The sequence below is a fragment of the Lasioglossum baleicum genome, unplaced genomic scaffold (genome assembly GCF_051020765.1).
Source record: "Lasioglossum baleicum unplaced genomic scaffold, iyLasBale1 scaffold0086, whole genome shotgun sequence".
Taxonomy (NCBI): Eukaryota; Metazoa; Arthropoda; class Insecta; order Hymenoptera; family Halictidae; genus Lasioglossum; species Lasioglossum baleicum.
In genome coordinates this window covers 485,856-501,336 of record NW_027469146.1, presented here as the reverse complement: position 1 = coordinate 501,336, position 15,481 = coordinate 485,856, and the positions used below count along the sequence as shown (strand labels likewise).

The following is a 15,481-nucleotide window of genomic DNA, read 5'->3' as shown; positions in this document are numbered from 1 at the left end:
GTCATTTACCTTCCAATCGTTGTGCGAGCAATCGATGATTTAACGATTCGCATCGTGGACCAAGCCGGACGTTTGATCGATTTTCGCGGTGAAGAAATCACGGTACGACTACACATGCGACGAAGCAATGTTAATTCATAACAATACGACCTTGAAGAAGAACACATCAATTCATAAGAAACCAAACGAGTGTAAAAAACTGACCGCGAGAAACGCAGAGTATCTGAAATCTTTGGGATTCGTTGTTAAAAACAAGTGAAAGAGGAAAAAAGTGTTTTTTCACCATGTTCGAGGACATTTTGAGCATCTCCGAAGCGCCGATCTTCGACAATCGAATAACGAAGATCGAGCTGCACACATACAATCCATATGCCAACACAACGTTTGAAAACAACGATGAGATACGCATACCAATTCAACAGCAAGACTTGTACACGCTCCCGTGCAGAAGCTTCCTATACGTCGAGGGAAAACTTAGTTTGCCTGGGAAACTTGAATTACCAGCGGGATCAACAATCGAATCGGCGGCTCTCGATAACAATGCCGTTGCGTTTATGTTCGAGGAAATACGCTACGAATTGAACGGCGTTGAAATCGATCGGTCCAGAAATCCTGGTACTACAACGACTCTGAAGAACTACGTGAGCCTGTCCACGACGAGAAGCAGCGCGTTATCCAACGCGGGCTGGACGCATAACACCGAGGCGCAGAGGAAAACCGCGACAACCACAGCGGCGATAAACTTCAACTTTTGCATACCTATGAGCATGTTATTGGGCTTCTGCGAAGACTACAAACGCGTTGTAATAAACGCCCGCCACGAATTGATTTAAATTCGCTCGCGTACCAACACAAACGCGTTGTACAGTTCTTCCGAAAATGCGAAACCCGTTCTGGATCTATACAAAATTCAATGGCGAATGCCACACGTCACGTTGGATGAAATAAATAAGCTGTCGATGTTACGTATTCTGGGCAACGACAAGCCGATCGATATGAGCTTTCGATCATGGGAACTGTACGAGTATCCTCTGCTCCAGGCGACTACGAAGCACACATGGGCCATAAAAACAGCTCCGCAAATGGAAAAACCGCGATACGTGATATTCGCTTTACAAACCGCGCGAAAGAATAATTTAACGAAAACAGCTACGCATTTCGATCATTGCGCATTAGCCAATATTCGGCTCTACTTGAATTCGGAAACCTATCCGTACGATGATCTAAATGTTGATTTCGAAAAAGACAAATACGCGCTGCTCTACGATATGTATACAAAATTCCAAGAATCATACTATGGAAACGGCGAGGCGCTACTCAACGTCACAGATTTCCTGAAATACGGTCCATTCATCGTTCTCGATTGTTCTCGGCAAAACGAAGCGCTGAAAAATGCCACGATCGACGTGCGAATCGAATTCGAATGTCGAGCCAACATTGCCCCCTCGACAACCGCATACTGCTTGATGATACACGACTGCATCGTGGAGTACAATCCATTGACGAACATTGTGCGAAAAATTATTTAAACTACCGTTAACAATATTTTAATCGAATAAATGTGAAAATGAATCTTTTAATAAATAAACAATGGAAAAACATCTTTTTATTAATCGAATAAACAAAAAATCTCCTCCATATTTATTTTCACACCGATAAGTATAGTGGTGGGGGTATTATATATACTATAGATGACTCTCTCCCACAGTCGTCGTTATTCAGCGAACGTGTGATCTTCGCTCCATTTCACGGTAAGTACAATTTTTATTTTATACAGAAATCAATCATTGGTTAGAAAACATTTTTTATTTAGATGGCTCAAATCACCCAAATCATTGACATGGATGGATTCATTGTCGAGAGAAAATTTTTATGCAAAGAATTAGCCATTATCAATGTTTACGACGGCTCGTTCGAACTCGCTGAATTTCGTTTGGGAATAAACTTTCATCGTTTATCAGATGCTGACAAAAAGTCGGCACGGTACGTAAGCAATTTTGTACACGGGATTCCATTTATCGATTTCGGCTATGAAAAATATCAACAGAACGACGTGTTCGATGTTATACGCAATTTTGTGCGCGATCACGCGAATCCCGTCGTAGCGTACAAAGGTGGGTGTTTCGAGAGAGACATCCTTCGAAAATTAGAAATAAACTCGATAAATTTGGAAAATTTAGGATGTCCAAAATACGATGTATTAGTCCACGATCCCATGTACCGAACTGCTCACGTACCGTGTAAACTTCACTGTTGGACAAAACGCTCTTCAAAACCGTACCATTGCTGTCTGCGCGAAGTGCAAACATTTCGAGCATGGCTAAACAATTATATAAAAAAACGTAACTCACTTCTTTCACCCAGCGTTTTTTAAAAAAAAAAAAATGATTGAGATACCGGACACCACACCTGATTTGCGTCTCGAGCGCGACAGACTCCAAACTTTCCGTTCATGGCGTTATTCACACATCGTCAAACCTGAAGACCTCGCAGCCGCAGGATTTTTCTCCTTGTGCGACGAAGATCTCGTCAAATGCTTCGAATGTGGTATAATGCTGCATCGATGGAAAGATGGCAACGTTCCCATGAATGAGCACCGCATCTGGTCCAGATGCTGCGGATACGTTCACGGGGCGAACTGTGGTAACGTACCGATCGGAGCTAACCCTAGCGCAATAACGCCACAACCGAGAGGGATAGACGTGTGCGGATACCAGGTAAAAAAAAAAATTTTTTAAAAGAAAATTAATTAAGAAATGTTTTTATAAATTAAAAAAATATTTATTTAGGAAGACACCCAGAAACCACGTATGCACAGATTTTTGAGAGAAATGTAGCAGCAAACTAGCAGTCCGGACCACTGAAAGAAAAAAACATTATTTTTAATATTTAATCTTGTATTGTAAAAAAATAAATAATACTTGCCACTCAAATAACGTTGCAATTGATGTAACGAACTCCCCATCCCACTCCTCCACCTCCTCGCGACAGCGACGCATATTTAATCGCCAACCGCGAATAAACATGCACCGTTCGTAGTTTGTATCAAATGTCTGTAAGATAAACGTACAGTGTAAATTTTGTTTGAAAAAATATATTTCACGATAACACAGTGATGAACACACGATACTTACCAGCACGCTCAACAGCTCGTTTAATGACAGATTTTTGTCAACGACCACGAAACGTGGCTCTCCTGGCACCATTATACTCAACATGATTGCAAACTGAAAATGCATTTGACCGTCGCCTCCTTTTAAACACCGGTAGAAAACGCGAGATTAAATGAGGAAGGAAATGCAAAACCATAAGAGAAAGATCGTTACAATAGGACCTCTCTCACTGTTTTATGAAACAGCGTGATAATTACGTCTTGCAGCTGCACAAAACAGCGGTTTAGATTTTAAGCATAATTAAAAACGCAAGATTAAATGCGGAAGTAAAACCATAAGAGAGATCGCTACAATAAAACCTCTCTCTGTTTTTGATAAAACAGAGCTATAATTGCATCGAATCTCTCTCTTACAGTTTTTAACTTGGTAGAAAATAATCAGAGGATACCTCTTCTACAATCATATACTCCTAAGAGAAAAAAAGTCTATACCAATTCTGGACCAGGGTGGTTCCCCCGGCTTTATTATTCTCACAATAGAAATACCTCTTCTACAATCATATGCTCCTAAGAGAAATAAAAGTCTCTCTCTCTCTTTCCCGTAAAGACATGATATAATCCTCACCGAACATGATAAGGAAATTGCTTCACATAATATTGCAACTAATTAGGTCCGGAAAAGATAAGGAAAACCACAAGGACGATGACCCCATCAATCGATCCTTGCAAGACACGATGTGTTCCCCCACCCAAAAGATTGACCTACATAATATTTACAGAATAATAAAACGCGGAAAAAGATAAGGAAACAAAGACGGCACGCGCCGACACCGGAAATGATAAGGAAAACCGCAAGGCGCGTCGGAAATCATAAGGAAATTTCTACGGTATCGAAGCACCACAATATTCAAATGTCTCACCAACTGTCCTTCAGGTTTTAAAAACACAAACACGTTTAAAATATCAATACGCCCCTTCTGCACTTCGTTCAACAAGTCCAACGGACTAAACATGGAAACCGCCACGTACGGGACAATGACCGATCTTTCACGAAAAACACAGTAAATCTTGCACGAAAGAACGCGAAAATATTGTTCAAGAATATTCTGATGCAAAACGGTATGAATGCCGAATTCAAATAACTTCGTCGCAGCGAACGCCTGCAACGATGGCACGTTAGCGAACCGCATCATTCTTTACACATCCCATTATTTCACGCAATATTTAAACAGCTTGAAATACAAAGGATGTGGTCCTACAGATAACCCGATCGCGCAGAATGTAAATCCCCACTGAAAAAATACGGAAACGTGATAGATAAGGAAATCGTTCCACATAATATTACAACTTAAAAAATCTTTAAAAATACGTGTGGTCTTACAGATAACAATGCCTTGCAAGACAGGATGCGAAACGTGTTCGGACATGATCCCCACCCAAAAGATAATGATAACCACGCATGAAATAACAAGGTCGATGACACGCTATTTCATGGAAAAATTTAATGAAGAATACTAACGTGTTCCCCCCTCCCCACTCAAAAGATTGACCAACATAATATTTACAGAATAATAAAACGCGGAAAAAATTTAATGAAGAATACTAATGTGTTCCCCACCCAAAAGATTGACCTACATAATATTTACAGAATAATAAAACGCGGAAAAAGATAGAATAATAAAACGCGGAAAAAGATAAGGAAACAAAGACGGCACGCGCCGACACCGGAAATGATAAGGAAAACCGCAAGGCGCGTCGGAAATCATAAGGAAATGATAATGATAAGGAAAACCGCAAGAAATCAAGATGGCGCCAGAGCCGAACGCTATTTCACGACAACGGAAATTCATATGCTCCTAAGAGAAATAAAAGTCTCTCTCTCTTTCCCGTAAAGACATGATATAATCCTCACCGAACATGATAAGGAAATTGCTTCACATAATATTGCAACTAAGTTCCCCCACCCAAAAGATTGACCTACATAATATTTACAGAATAATAAAACGCGGAAAAAGATAAGGAAACAAAGACGGCACCGGAAATGATAAGGAAAACCGCAAGGCGCGTCGGAAAGGAAATGATAATGATAAGGAAAACCGCAAGAAATCAAGATGGCGCCACGCGCCAGAGCCGAACGCTATTTCACGATAACGGAAATTCACTTCCTGAGTTAGAATCCCCATAGGTACACTACTCATGTGTTCTTCACTCGACTAGCCTGCGGGATGCATCCTCTCGCACTTGTTTTTACTCGACTAGCCTGCGGGATGTATCCTCTCGCACGTGTTTTTACTCGACTAGCCTGCGGGATGCATCCTCTCGCACGTGTTTTTACTCGACTCGCCTGCGGGATGCATCCTCTCGCACGTGTTTTTACTCGACTAGCCTGCGGGATGTATCCTCTCGCACGTGTTTTTACTCGACTAGCCTGCGGGATGCATCCTCTCGCACGTGTTTTTACTCGACTCGCCTGCGGGATGCATCCTCTCGCACGTGTTTTTACTCGAGTAGCCTGCGGGATGTATCCTCTCGCACGTGTTTTTACTCGACTAGCCTGCGGGATGCATCCTCTCGCACTTGTTTTTACTCGAGTAGCCTGCGGGATGCATCCTCTCGCACGTGTTTTTGCTCGACTAGCCTGCGGGATGCATCCTCTCGCACGTGTTTTTGCTCGACTAGCCTGCGGGATGCATCCTCTCGCACGTGTTTTTACTCGACTAGCCTGCGGGATGCATCCTCTCGCACGTGTTTTTACTCGACTAGCCTGCGGGATGCATCCTCTCGCACGTGTTTTTACTCGACTAGCCTGCGGGGTGCATCCTCTCGCACGTGTTTTTACTCGACTAGCCTGCGGGATGCATCCTCTCGCACGTGTTTTTACTCGACTAGCCTGCGGGACGCATCCTCTCGCACGTGTTTTTCACTCGACTAGCCTGCGGGATGCATCCTCTCGCACGTGTTTTTACTCGACTAGCCTGCGGCATGCATCCTGTCGCACGTGTTTTTACTCGACTAGCCTGCGGGGTGCATCATCTCGCACGTGTTTTTACTCGACTAGCCTGCGGGATGCATCCTCTCGCACGTGTTTTTACTCGACTAGCCTGCGGGGTGCATCATCTCGCACGTGTTTTTACTCGACTAGCCTGCGGGATACAACCTCTCGCACGTGTTTTTACTCGACTAGCCTGCGGGATGCATCCTCTCGCACGTGTTTTTACTCGACTAGCCTGCGGGATGCATCCACTCGCACGTGTTTTTACTCGACTAGCCTGCGGGATGCATCCTCTGGCACGTGTTTTTACACGACTAGCCTGCGGGATGCATCCTCTCGCACGTGTTTTTGCTCGACTAGCCTGCGGGATGCATCCTCTCGCACGTGTTTTTACTCGACTAGCCTGCGGGATGCATCCTCTCGCACGTGTTTTTACTCGACTAGCCTGCGGGATGCATCCTCTCAAACGTGTTTTTACTTGACTATCCTGCGGGATTGCATCCTCTCGCACGTGTTTTTGCTCGACTAGCCTGCGGGATGCATCCTCTCGCACGTGTTTTTACTCGACTAGCCTGCGGGTGCATCCTGTCGCACGTGTTTTTACTCGACTAGCCTGCGGGATGCATCCTCCCGCACGTGTTTTTACTCGACTAGCCTGCGGGATGCATCCTCTCGCAAGTGTTTTTACTCGACTAGCCTGCGGGATGTATCCTCTCGCACGTGTTTTTACTCGACTAGCCTGCGGGATGCATCCTCTCGCACGTGTTTTTACTCGAGTAGCCTGCGGGATGCATCCTCTCGCACGTGTTTTTACTCGACTAGCCTGCGGGATGCATCCTCTCGCACGTGTTTTTGCTCGACTAGCCTGCGGGATGCATCCTCCCGCACGTGTTTTTACTCGACTAGCCTGCGGGATGCATCCTCTCGCAAGTGTTTTTACTCGACTAGCCTGCGGGATGTATCCTCTCGCACGTGTTTTTACTCGACTAGCCTGCGGGATGCATCCTCTCGCACGTGTTTTTACTCGAGTAGCCTGCGGGATGCATCCTCTCGCACGTGTTTTTACTCGACTAGCCTGCGGGATGCATCCTCTCAAACGTGTTTCTACTCGACTAGCCTGCGGGATGCATCCTCTCGCACGTGTTTTTACTCGTCTAGCCTGAGGGATGCATCCTCTCGCACGTGATTTTACTCGACTAGCCCGCGGGATGCATCCTCTCGCACGTGTTTTTACTCGACTAGCCTGCGGGATGCATCCTCTCGCACGTGTTTTTACTCGACTAGCCTGCGGGATGTATCCTCTCGCACGTGCTTTTACTCGACTAGCCTGCGGGATGCATCCTCTCGCACGTGTTTTTACTCGAGTAGCCTGCGGAATGCATCCTCTCGCACGTGTTTTTACTCGACTAGCCTGCAGGATGCATCCTCTCGCACGTGTTTTTACTCGACTAGCCTGCGGGATGCATCCTCTCGCACGTGTTTTTACTCGACTAGCCTGCGGGATGCATCCTCTCGCACGTGTTTTTACTCGACTAGCCTGCAGGATGCATCCACTCGCACGTGTTTTTACTCGACTAGCCTGCGGGATGCATCCTCTCGCACGTGTTATTACTTGACTAGCCTACGGGATGCATCCTCTCGCACGTGTTTTTACTCGACTAGCCTGCGGGATGCATCCTCTCAAACGTGTTTTTACTCGACTAGCCTGCGGGATTGCATCCTCTCGCACGTGTTTTTGCTCGACTAGCCTGCGGGATGCATCCTCTCGCTCGTGTTTTTACTCGACTAGCCTGCGGGTGCATCCTCTCGCACGTGTTTTTACTCGACTAGCCTGCGGGATGCATTCTCCCGCACGTGTTTTTACTCGACTAGCCTGCGGGATGCATCCTCTCGCAAGTGTTTTTACTCGACTAGCCTGCGGGATGCATCCTCTCGCACGTGTTTTTACTCGACTAGCCTGCGGGATGCATCCTCTCGCACGTGTTTTTACTCGACTAGCCTGCGGGATGCATCCTCCCGCACGTGTTTTTACTCGACTAGCCTGTGGGATGCATCCTCTCGCAAGTGTTTTTACTCGACTAGCCTGCGGGATGTATCCTCTCGCACGTGCTTTTACTCGACTAGCCTGCGGGATGCATCCTCTCGCACGTGTTTTTACTCGAGTAGCCTGCGGGATGCATCCTCTCGCACGTGTTTTTACTCGACTAGCCTGCGGGGTGCATCCTCTTGCACGTGTTTTTACTCGACTAGCCTGCGGGGTGCATCCTCTCGCACGTGTTTTTACTCGACTAGCCTGCGGGATGCATCCTCTCGCACGTGTTTTTACTCGACTAGCCTGCAGGATGCATCCTCTCGCACGTGTTTTTACTCGACTAGCCTGCGGGATGCATCCTCTCGCACGTGTTTTTACTCCACTAGCCTGCGGGATGCATCCTCTCGCACGTGTTTTTACTCGACTAGCCTGCAGGATGCATCCACTCGCACGTGTTTTTACTCGACTAGCCTGCGGGATGCATCCTCTCGCACGTGTTATTACTCGACTAGCCTACGGGATGCATCCTCTCGCACGTGTTTTTACTCGACTAGCCTGCGGGATGCATCCTCTCGCACGTGTTTTCGCTCGACTAGCCTGCGGGATGCATTCTCTCGCACGTGTTTTTGCTCGACTAGCCATGCGCATCCCAAAAAACCTGCGCATGCGCATCCCAAAAACAAGCTTCTCAGCCTCATGGCTAGGATCAAAGTAACGGTTATGTTAGTCAAAACACGTGTTAGAAGATGCATTCCGCGGGTTAGTCGAGTGAAAACACGTGCGAGAGGATGCATTCCGCGGGTTAGTAGAGTGAAAACACGTGCGAGAGGATGCATTCCGCGGGTTAGTCGAGTGAAAACACGTGCGAGAGGATGCATTCCGCGGGTTAGTCGAGTGAAAACACGCGTGAGAGGATGCATTCCTGAGGTTAGGTCAGCGAAAACACGCGTCAGAGGATGCATTCCTGAGGTTAGGTCAGTGAAAACACGCGTGAGAGGATGCATTCCTGAGGTTAGGTCAGTGAAAACACGCGTGAGAGGATGCATTCCTTTTTTTCTTTCTTTTTTTATCGTGTGGAAATGCGTTACGCATACCCCGACCCCCCTGGGTGGGAGCCGGGGTTATGTGGGGCTCCCTCGAGTAGGGGGTCGCCGAGCCAACAAGACTCGCCGATCCCCTCCCCCAGAGTACCCACTAAAACCATTACCCACTACATGGGAAGTGCCTGGATCACGCGAGTATTCAACAGGACACTTCCCAGCTCACATGCGTCCCGAGCGGAGGAGTTAGCTCCCCCGATGCCTGCTCTAACAGGACCCCGGGCGGAGGGTCCTGCCCGGTGTCCCCATCCCTGGAGCCTTCGGATTAGGCTTCCCGAGCCCCAGCTCGGTCCACCCACAGCTGCCGGAGCCTTTCTGCCCTGCTCGAGCGGTGGACCCGAGGGTCCTCGCCCGGCCAAGGCAGGAAGGCGCCGACACCGGTAAGAAAGGGTCGTCGGAGGCGATTCCGGACGCCCCGACCCTCCCCACCCCACCCCCCACGCGCCCTCCCCCGGAACTAGCGTCCGGGGGGTGGCCGGCACCCCTCCACTATCGTCTCGGGGTGCCGGGCCAACTCGGGGGGAGATTTACTCCCCCCCGGGGACCGGGGTCAGCTCACGCCCCCGGCCCCTCCATCCACCGCTCCCATACGCGGGGGCACACGACGGCGCGGGGCGCGAACACCCCGCACCGCTAACGGAACCCCAGCCCCCCCGGGAGGGGGAGGCATAAGTTGACGCGGGGAGGGGAACACTCCCCGCGCCCTCCCCCCAGTCCCCGTCCCCCCACTCGGGGGACCCGCTGCGTCGCGGGGAGACGTCCCCCGCGCCGCTACAACTGACCCCGACGCCCTCCCACCTCTCCCTGAGGGGGCGGACGTCGCACGACGGCGCGGGGGACGTCCCCGCGCCATCCTCCTCCTCGCGGAGCCCGGGTCTCTTTCCCGGGCCCGCTCGGCCTCCTCCTTCTGGGACATTACTGTCTCGCAGAAGGAGGCGACCCCTTTCCACGACCTCTGGCTCCCGGTCAAGTGGTCGAACACGACCGGGAGCGAGAGGTCCCAGCCTTCCACCGCGGCTCTGAGGACACGGCGCGGTCCGGCCCAAGCCGGGCACTCCTCGAGTGTATGTTGCGCCGTGTCCACCTCCTCGCCGCAGTGGTGGCACTGCGCCGCTGGCTCCCGCCCCATCCTTACCAGATACTCACCGAAACAGCCGTGTCCGGTGAGCACCTGCGTGAGGCGGAAGGTCAACCCCACTCGCCTCCCGCACCATGTATCGAACATGGGCAGGAGGGCCCGAACTGTCGGACGCGTCGAGGACGCAAGCAGGCGTCTCCATCGCTCGAACACGTCCGCACGGGCCTGGCGTCTCCGCACTTCGAACTGCTCCTCCTCCGCGGCCGTCAGCTCCTCCCCAGGGGGGCGGCGGGATTCGCAGGCGATCCGGTATACGATCGCCCGCTCCGCCGCCACCAGATGGAATGGAGGAACCACGGCCAGGAGTAGAACAAGAAGAGAAAAAAAGGAAATTAGAATTAGAAAAAAAGCTAGGGAAGTTAGAAGAAGGCAAACTCCACCCCCGCCAAGGTCAGAGGCCATCTTGGTCAAAACAACGGAGGGTAGAACTTTCGCTGATCTTTTCAGGGTTTTGAAAAATAACGCGGGGGATAAAATGGCTGGGATAGAGACGGTAAGGAAGTCCAGAGGGGGGGACCTTCTGATTGAGCTGCGCAAGGACACGAAAAGTAGCGACTTTGAGAAAATCGTTAAGGACTCCCTAGGAGATTCACAACAGACTAGGAGACTGGTTAATAGAGTAACTTACGAGATCAAGGATATCGACCCGACCCTTGAAAAAGAAGAGCTAAGGGAGGAATTAGCCGCGAAACTCCAAATAGAGAAAGAAGAAGTGGAAATCAGGAGTAAGAGATTCGGGTTCGGGGGAACGAGCACGATAATAGTTGCTCTGCCGGCTGCAATCGGTGAGAAGCTTCTGGAAGACAAAAAAATTAGGATAGGCTATACATCATGTAGGGTCAAAATAGCGACGAATGTAATCAGGTGTTTCAAATGCCATGATTTTGGGCACATGACGTACACCTGCCCGGAGAAGAACTCGACCAATCATTGCAGAAGATGCGGCTCGGAAGGGCACTCGATTAATGAGTGTCAAAATGAAAGAAAATGCATCCTTTGTGTTAAGCAAGGGGTTCGGCCAGAGGATGCATGTCATGTTGCGGGTGCAGTGAATTGCCCGCAATTCAAAAAGCATATGGCGCTTATGAGCGGTAGAAAGGAGCAAAGTTCAATTTAAAGATTTTGCAGATTAACCTGAATCATGCCAGGCTGGCGCATAATCTGATGCACCAGACGGCGCTCGAATTAGGGGTGGATGTCGTCCTAATCTCGGAACCGCTACGAAACCCGCGTAACTGGATTTACTCCAAGGACGCAAACAACGCGGCTATCTGGGTAACGGGTTCGAGAGGTCTAAAAAACCAGGAAGATGGGGATATACTTGAAGAGGACTTTGTTCTAATCAGGGTGGGGCAAGTCTCAATTTTTAGTGTATATCTTTCCCCGAACACGTCCCCCGAGAGATATGCGGAGAAATTGGAAAAATTAGAAAGAGTTATCTTAAAGGAAAAAAAGGAGGGAAGAAAGGTGATCGTGGGTGGAGACTTTAATGCAAAGTCACCGGCATGGGGCTCCACGGCACAAAGCTCGAAGGGAACCCTGACCCTCGAGATGTTGTTAGGCCTGAACATTCATCCGGTCACTCCGATGGGGGGGCCTACGTTCGAAAGGAGAGGTGCATCGTCCAATATCGATCTTATGGCTACATCGCCGGACTTGCAAAAGGGTGAAAAATTCGTATGCAAAGTCTTAACTAACGAATCGGCTTCCGATCACAGGTATATCTACACCGAGCTCGAGACGGACGAGATAAGGTGCCCCGAGGAGGAGAGACCATGCAAATGGAAGGTCACACCGCAGGGCATCCTGAATCTTAGAAGTGTGCTCGACAGACATCTGGAGCATGACGGGCGATCTGGATCAGATTGCTGGGACCCGGAACGAGTAGGAAAAATGGTTCGGAAGTTACCGGAAATCTGCGACGAAGCGTTGGAGAAGACAACGGCCAAAAGATCGAAAAGGGCAAACCCATGGTGGACGAAGGAAATAGAAGAAGCCAAGAACAGTGCACAGAATCTAAGGAGACTTTGTCAGAGGGCCAATAAGAAAAAGGAATTGGACGAGGCGGAAGCCCTGCAGGACCTATATAAGCTCAGAAAGAGAGAGCTAAACAAATTAATTTACAAGGCAAAAGAAAAGAGCTGGTCTGACATGTGTGACGCCATCGACAATGATGTGCGGGGAAGACCGTATAAAGCGGTTATAAGGAGGGTGAAAGGCACTCTACCGCCGCCAGCCCTATCGGAGAGTATGGCTGACTCGATTTTGACCTCTTTATTTCCGCAGGAAATTCTAGACGAAGGCTCCAGCTCTAGTACAGAACCACCACAGAGGCTCGGCGTAGGCAGTGAAAACGGAGGACCGGAAGAGCACTATCAAAGGGTCTCGATTGCGGAAATTCTGAAGGCAGGGAAAGCCCTGAAGACGGGAAAAGCAGCAGGTCCGGACGGAATGCCACCTGAGGCTATCAAGGCAATGATCACCCTGAGACCAGACTTCTTCGTGGCCATGTTCAACGGGATCTTGAAGTACAGCATTATTCCAGATCAATGGAAGAGTGCCAGAACAATACTCCTTCGAAAGCAAGGTAAGGACCCTGCTACTCCCTCAGCTTACCGTCCTATTTGCATTATAGATGCAGCCGCCAAGCTCCTGGAGTATGTCCTCAAGGATAGAATGCTGGAATTTCTGGGCCCCAACCCCTTTAGGTAAGAACAGTATGGCTTCTGCAAAGGCAAATCCACAACACATGCAATGGACTACCTGAAGAAAAAAATGGAGCAGGCTACGAAGCACTTCAGGTATGCAGCAGTTGCAGCACTCGATGTAAGGAACGCTTTTAACACCTTAAGCTGGAAGAAAATATACGAAGAACTGAGGGAAAGGAAAATGCCAGAATACTTGATAAGGCTAACGGAGGACTACTTCAGGGGCAGGGTAGTCACGTATCAGTCAACGGAAGGGCAGGTTAGGATGGTAATGCGGAGGGGGGTTCCGCAGGGTTCTGTTTTAGGTCCCTTGTATTGGAACTTGGTCTACGACGGCTTGCTTAGGAGGAAACTGCCGACGCTGAGCTCGAGAAGAGCCTTCGCTGATGATATTGTCATCATGGTCCAAGACCGCAACCTCCTAAAAATGAAGGAGAAGCTAGAGAAGATCATAGAGGACACGAGGAGGTGGATGAGAACGGCAGGACTGGAGCTAGCAGATCAGAAGACAGAAATCATGATGGCAAATAAGAAAAGACTACCGGAAGGGTTCTGTGTCAGAGTTGGAGCTACGGAAATCCCCCCGGCGAAAACCCTGAAGTACCTGGGGGTTACTTTCGACAACCAGAAGATGTTCATTAGGCATATCGAGTCAGTGACGAATAAAGCTATAAAAGTCATGACGGCTCTAGGGTCCTTAATGATGAACAAGATGAAGACCTCGCATAAAGCAAGGAAGCTGTATTATCTGACGATGGAATCCATTGTACTTTACGGTGCTCCGATTTGGAGTGATTCTGCAGGAAGGGTATTCACGACCAACGCGCTGAGGAGGACACAGAGGATGGGTCTCGCAAGGGTTGTCTCGGCTTATAAGACCGTGCCGGTTGATACCCTCTGTGTCCTAGCTGGTGTTCCCCCGTGGGACCTAAAAGCCGAGGAAAGGAATATCCTTTTTCAATGGGAAAATTTGATTCTGAATTTCCAGCACGAGACTGAGGAGGACGCCAGAAATCCGGCGGGAAGACTTCAGGAGAATTTCCCGGATCTAGATCTTGAAGGAGAGGGGTGGGAGTTCTCGAGGGAAGAAGAAGGAAGAGTAGTCAGTATGAAAAAGGACCTTAGAAAGTTGGTGAAAGAAAGAACCCTTGAAAAATGGCAGTCTAAGTGGGAAAAGGCGACGGTTGGGAGAATCACGTTCCGATTGATCCCCAGCATCGATGAATGGATTTCCAGAAAACATGGGGATCTGGACTTCTACACAACCCAAGCCCTTACGGGGCACGGGGTGTTTAATTCTTTCAGATGCAGAATTAGAAAAGCAGTCAGCCCGGCCTGCTGGTACCACCCGGATGAGGAAGACGACCCTGAACATACATTTGCCAGATGCGAGCAATGGGGAGAAGAGAGGAGGAAACTGATTGAGAAACTGGGCATCGAGGAAGGAGAGCTGACCTTGAGGAAGATAGTTAAAGAAATGTTAAACTCCGAAGCCAAATGGAAAGCCGCCAAAAGTTTCTTCAGATCAATTCTGATGAAGAAGGAGGAGGAAGAAAGAAGGAGAGAAAAACGTACGAGAGAAGAAGAGGAAAGCGAGACTTTAAGTTAAGTTAAGTAGAATAAGTTATCGATCCATTGTTAGAAAAGCAGAATAGATCAGCCGCCGGCCTTGCGTTTCAGGTATCCGAGATGAAGGAGGGAGTGGGGGTGTGCTGAGACGGACGGCTGTTCACGGAAGGATGCGAACCTCCAGACATCCTGTGTAAAAGCTGATAAGCGGGTCCAGGTATGGATGGCGGGAGAGCAGAATTTCCAATGTTGATGCCCGCTCCAGGAGATCAGGAGATAAAAGAGTCACCTCCACCCCCATGGCGCTCCCTCCAGACTCAAGGATAGTCTGCGTAAGGTCAACCGAGGTGGGACTGACAGCCAGATTATAGAAGGCAGGCTGTATGCGACGAAAGATGTAAATAGCTAATAGTAAAATTAGAGAATTAAGGGATAAAGCATTGGTATAGGATAGTGTATGAAAGGAGCTTAGGATAGGAACTAAGTACTAAATAATAAATGCGTCTTCTGCTAATTTGTTAGTTTATTCAGGTACATGTAAATTCAGTAACATAGCGAAACAATAATCGATATTGAATATTAGTAAAGTATCGTTAATGGATAAATGAAACAGTATCTTGGCGAATTAAAACTAGGGCTGATTGCTGAAAAAGAAAAGGATGTAGATTAATCCGGGCAAGTATAGTAAGTTGGGCGGGTAGCGATATTTACCTAAAGTTGATTGTCGATGATGCGTGAATAATAACTGAAAGCTGAAATAGATAAAGAATTTAAAAAGGGTTCAGTGTAGCTAAATAAGTGGAAAACCTACCTTAAAAATTTATATAATG

General features: G+C 48.6%; 2 protein-coding genes across 2 annotated transcripts; both read left to right on the top strand.

Moving 5' to 3' along the window:
- The first annotated feature begins 284 nt into the window (after positions 1–284).
- On the top strand, positions 285–833 carry LOC143219869 (uncharacterized). The gene has a single exon (XM_076445676.1). The coding sequence runs from the start codon at positions 285–287 to the stop codon at positions 831–833; it is 549 nt and encodes a 182-aa protein (XP_076301791.1).
- A 3,404-nt stretch (positions 834–4,237) lies between these two features.
- LOC143219868 (uncharacterized) lies at positions 4,238–13,086 on the top strand. Its single transcript, XM_076445674.1, has 5 exons — positions 4,238–4,393; positions 4,496–4,584; positions 10,822–11,386; positions 11,470–12,961; positions 13,010–13,086. Exons 1-5 carry the CDS (start codon positions 4,238–4,240, stop codon positions 13,084–13,086), a joined length of 2,379 nt encoding a protein of 792 aa, XP_076301789.1.
- Positions 13,087–15,481: the final 2,395 nt, after the last annotated feature.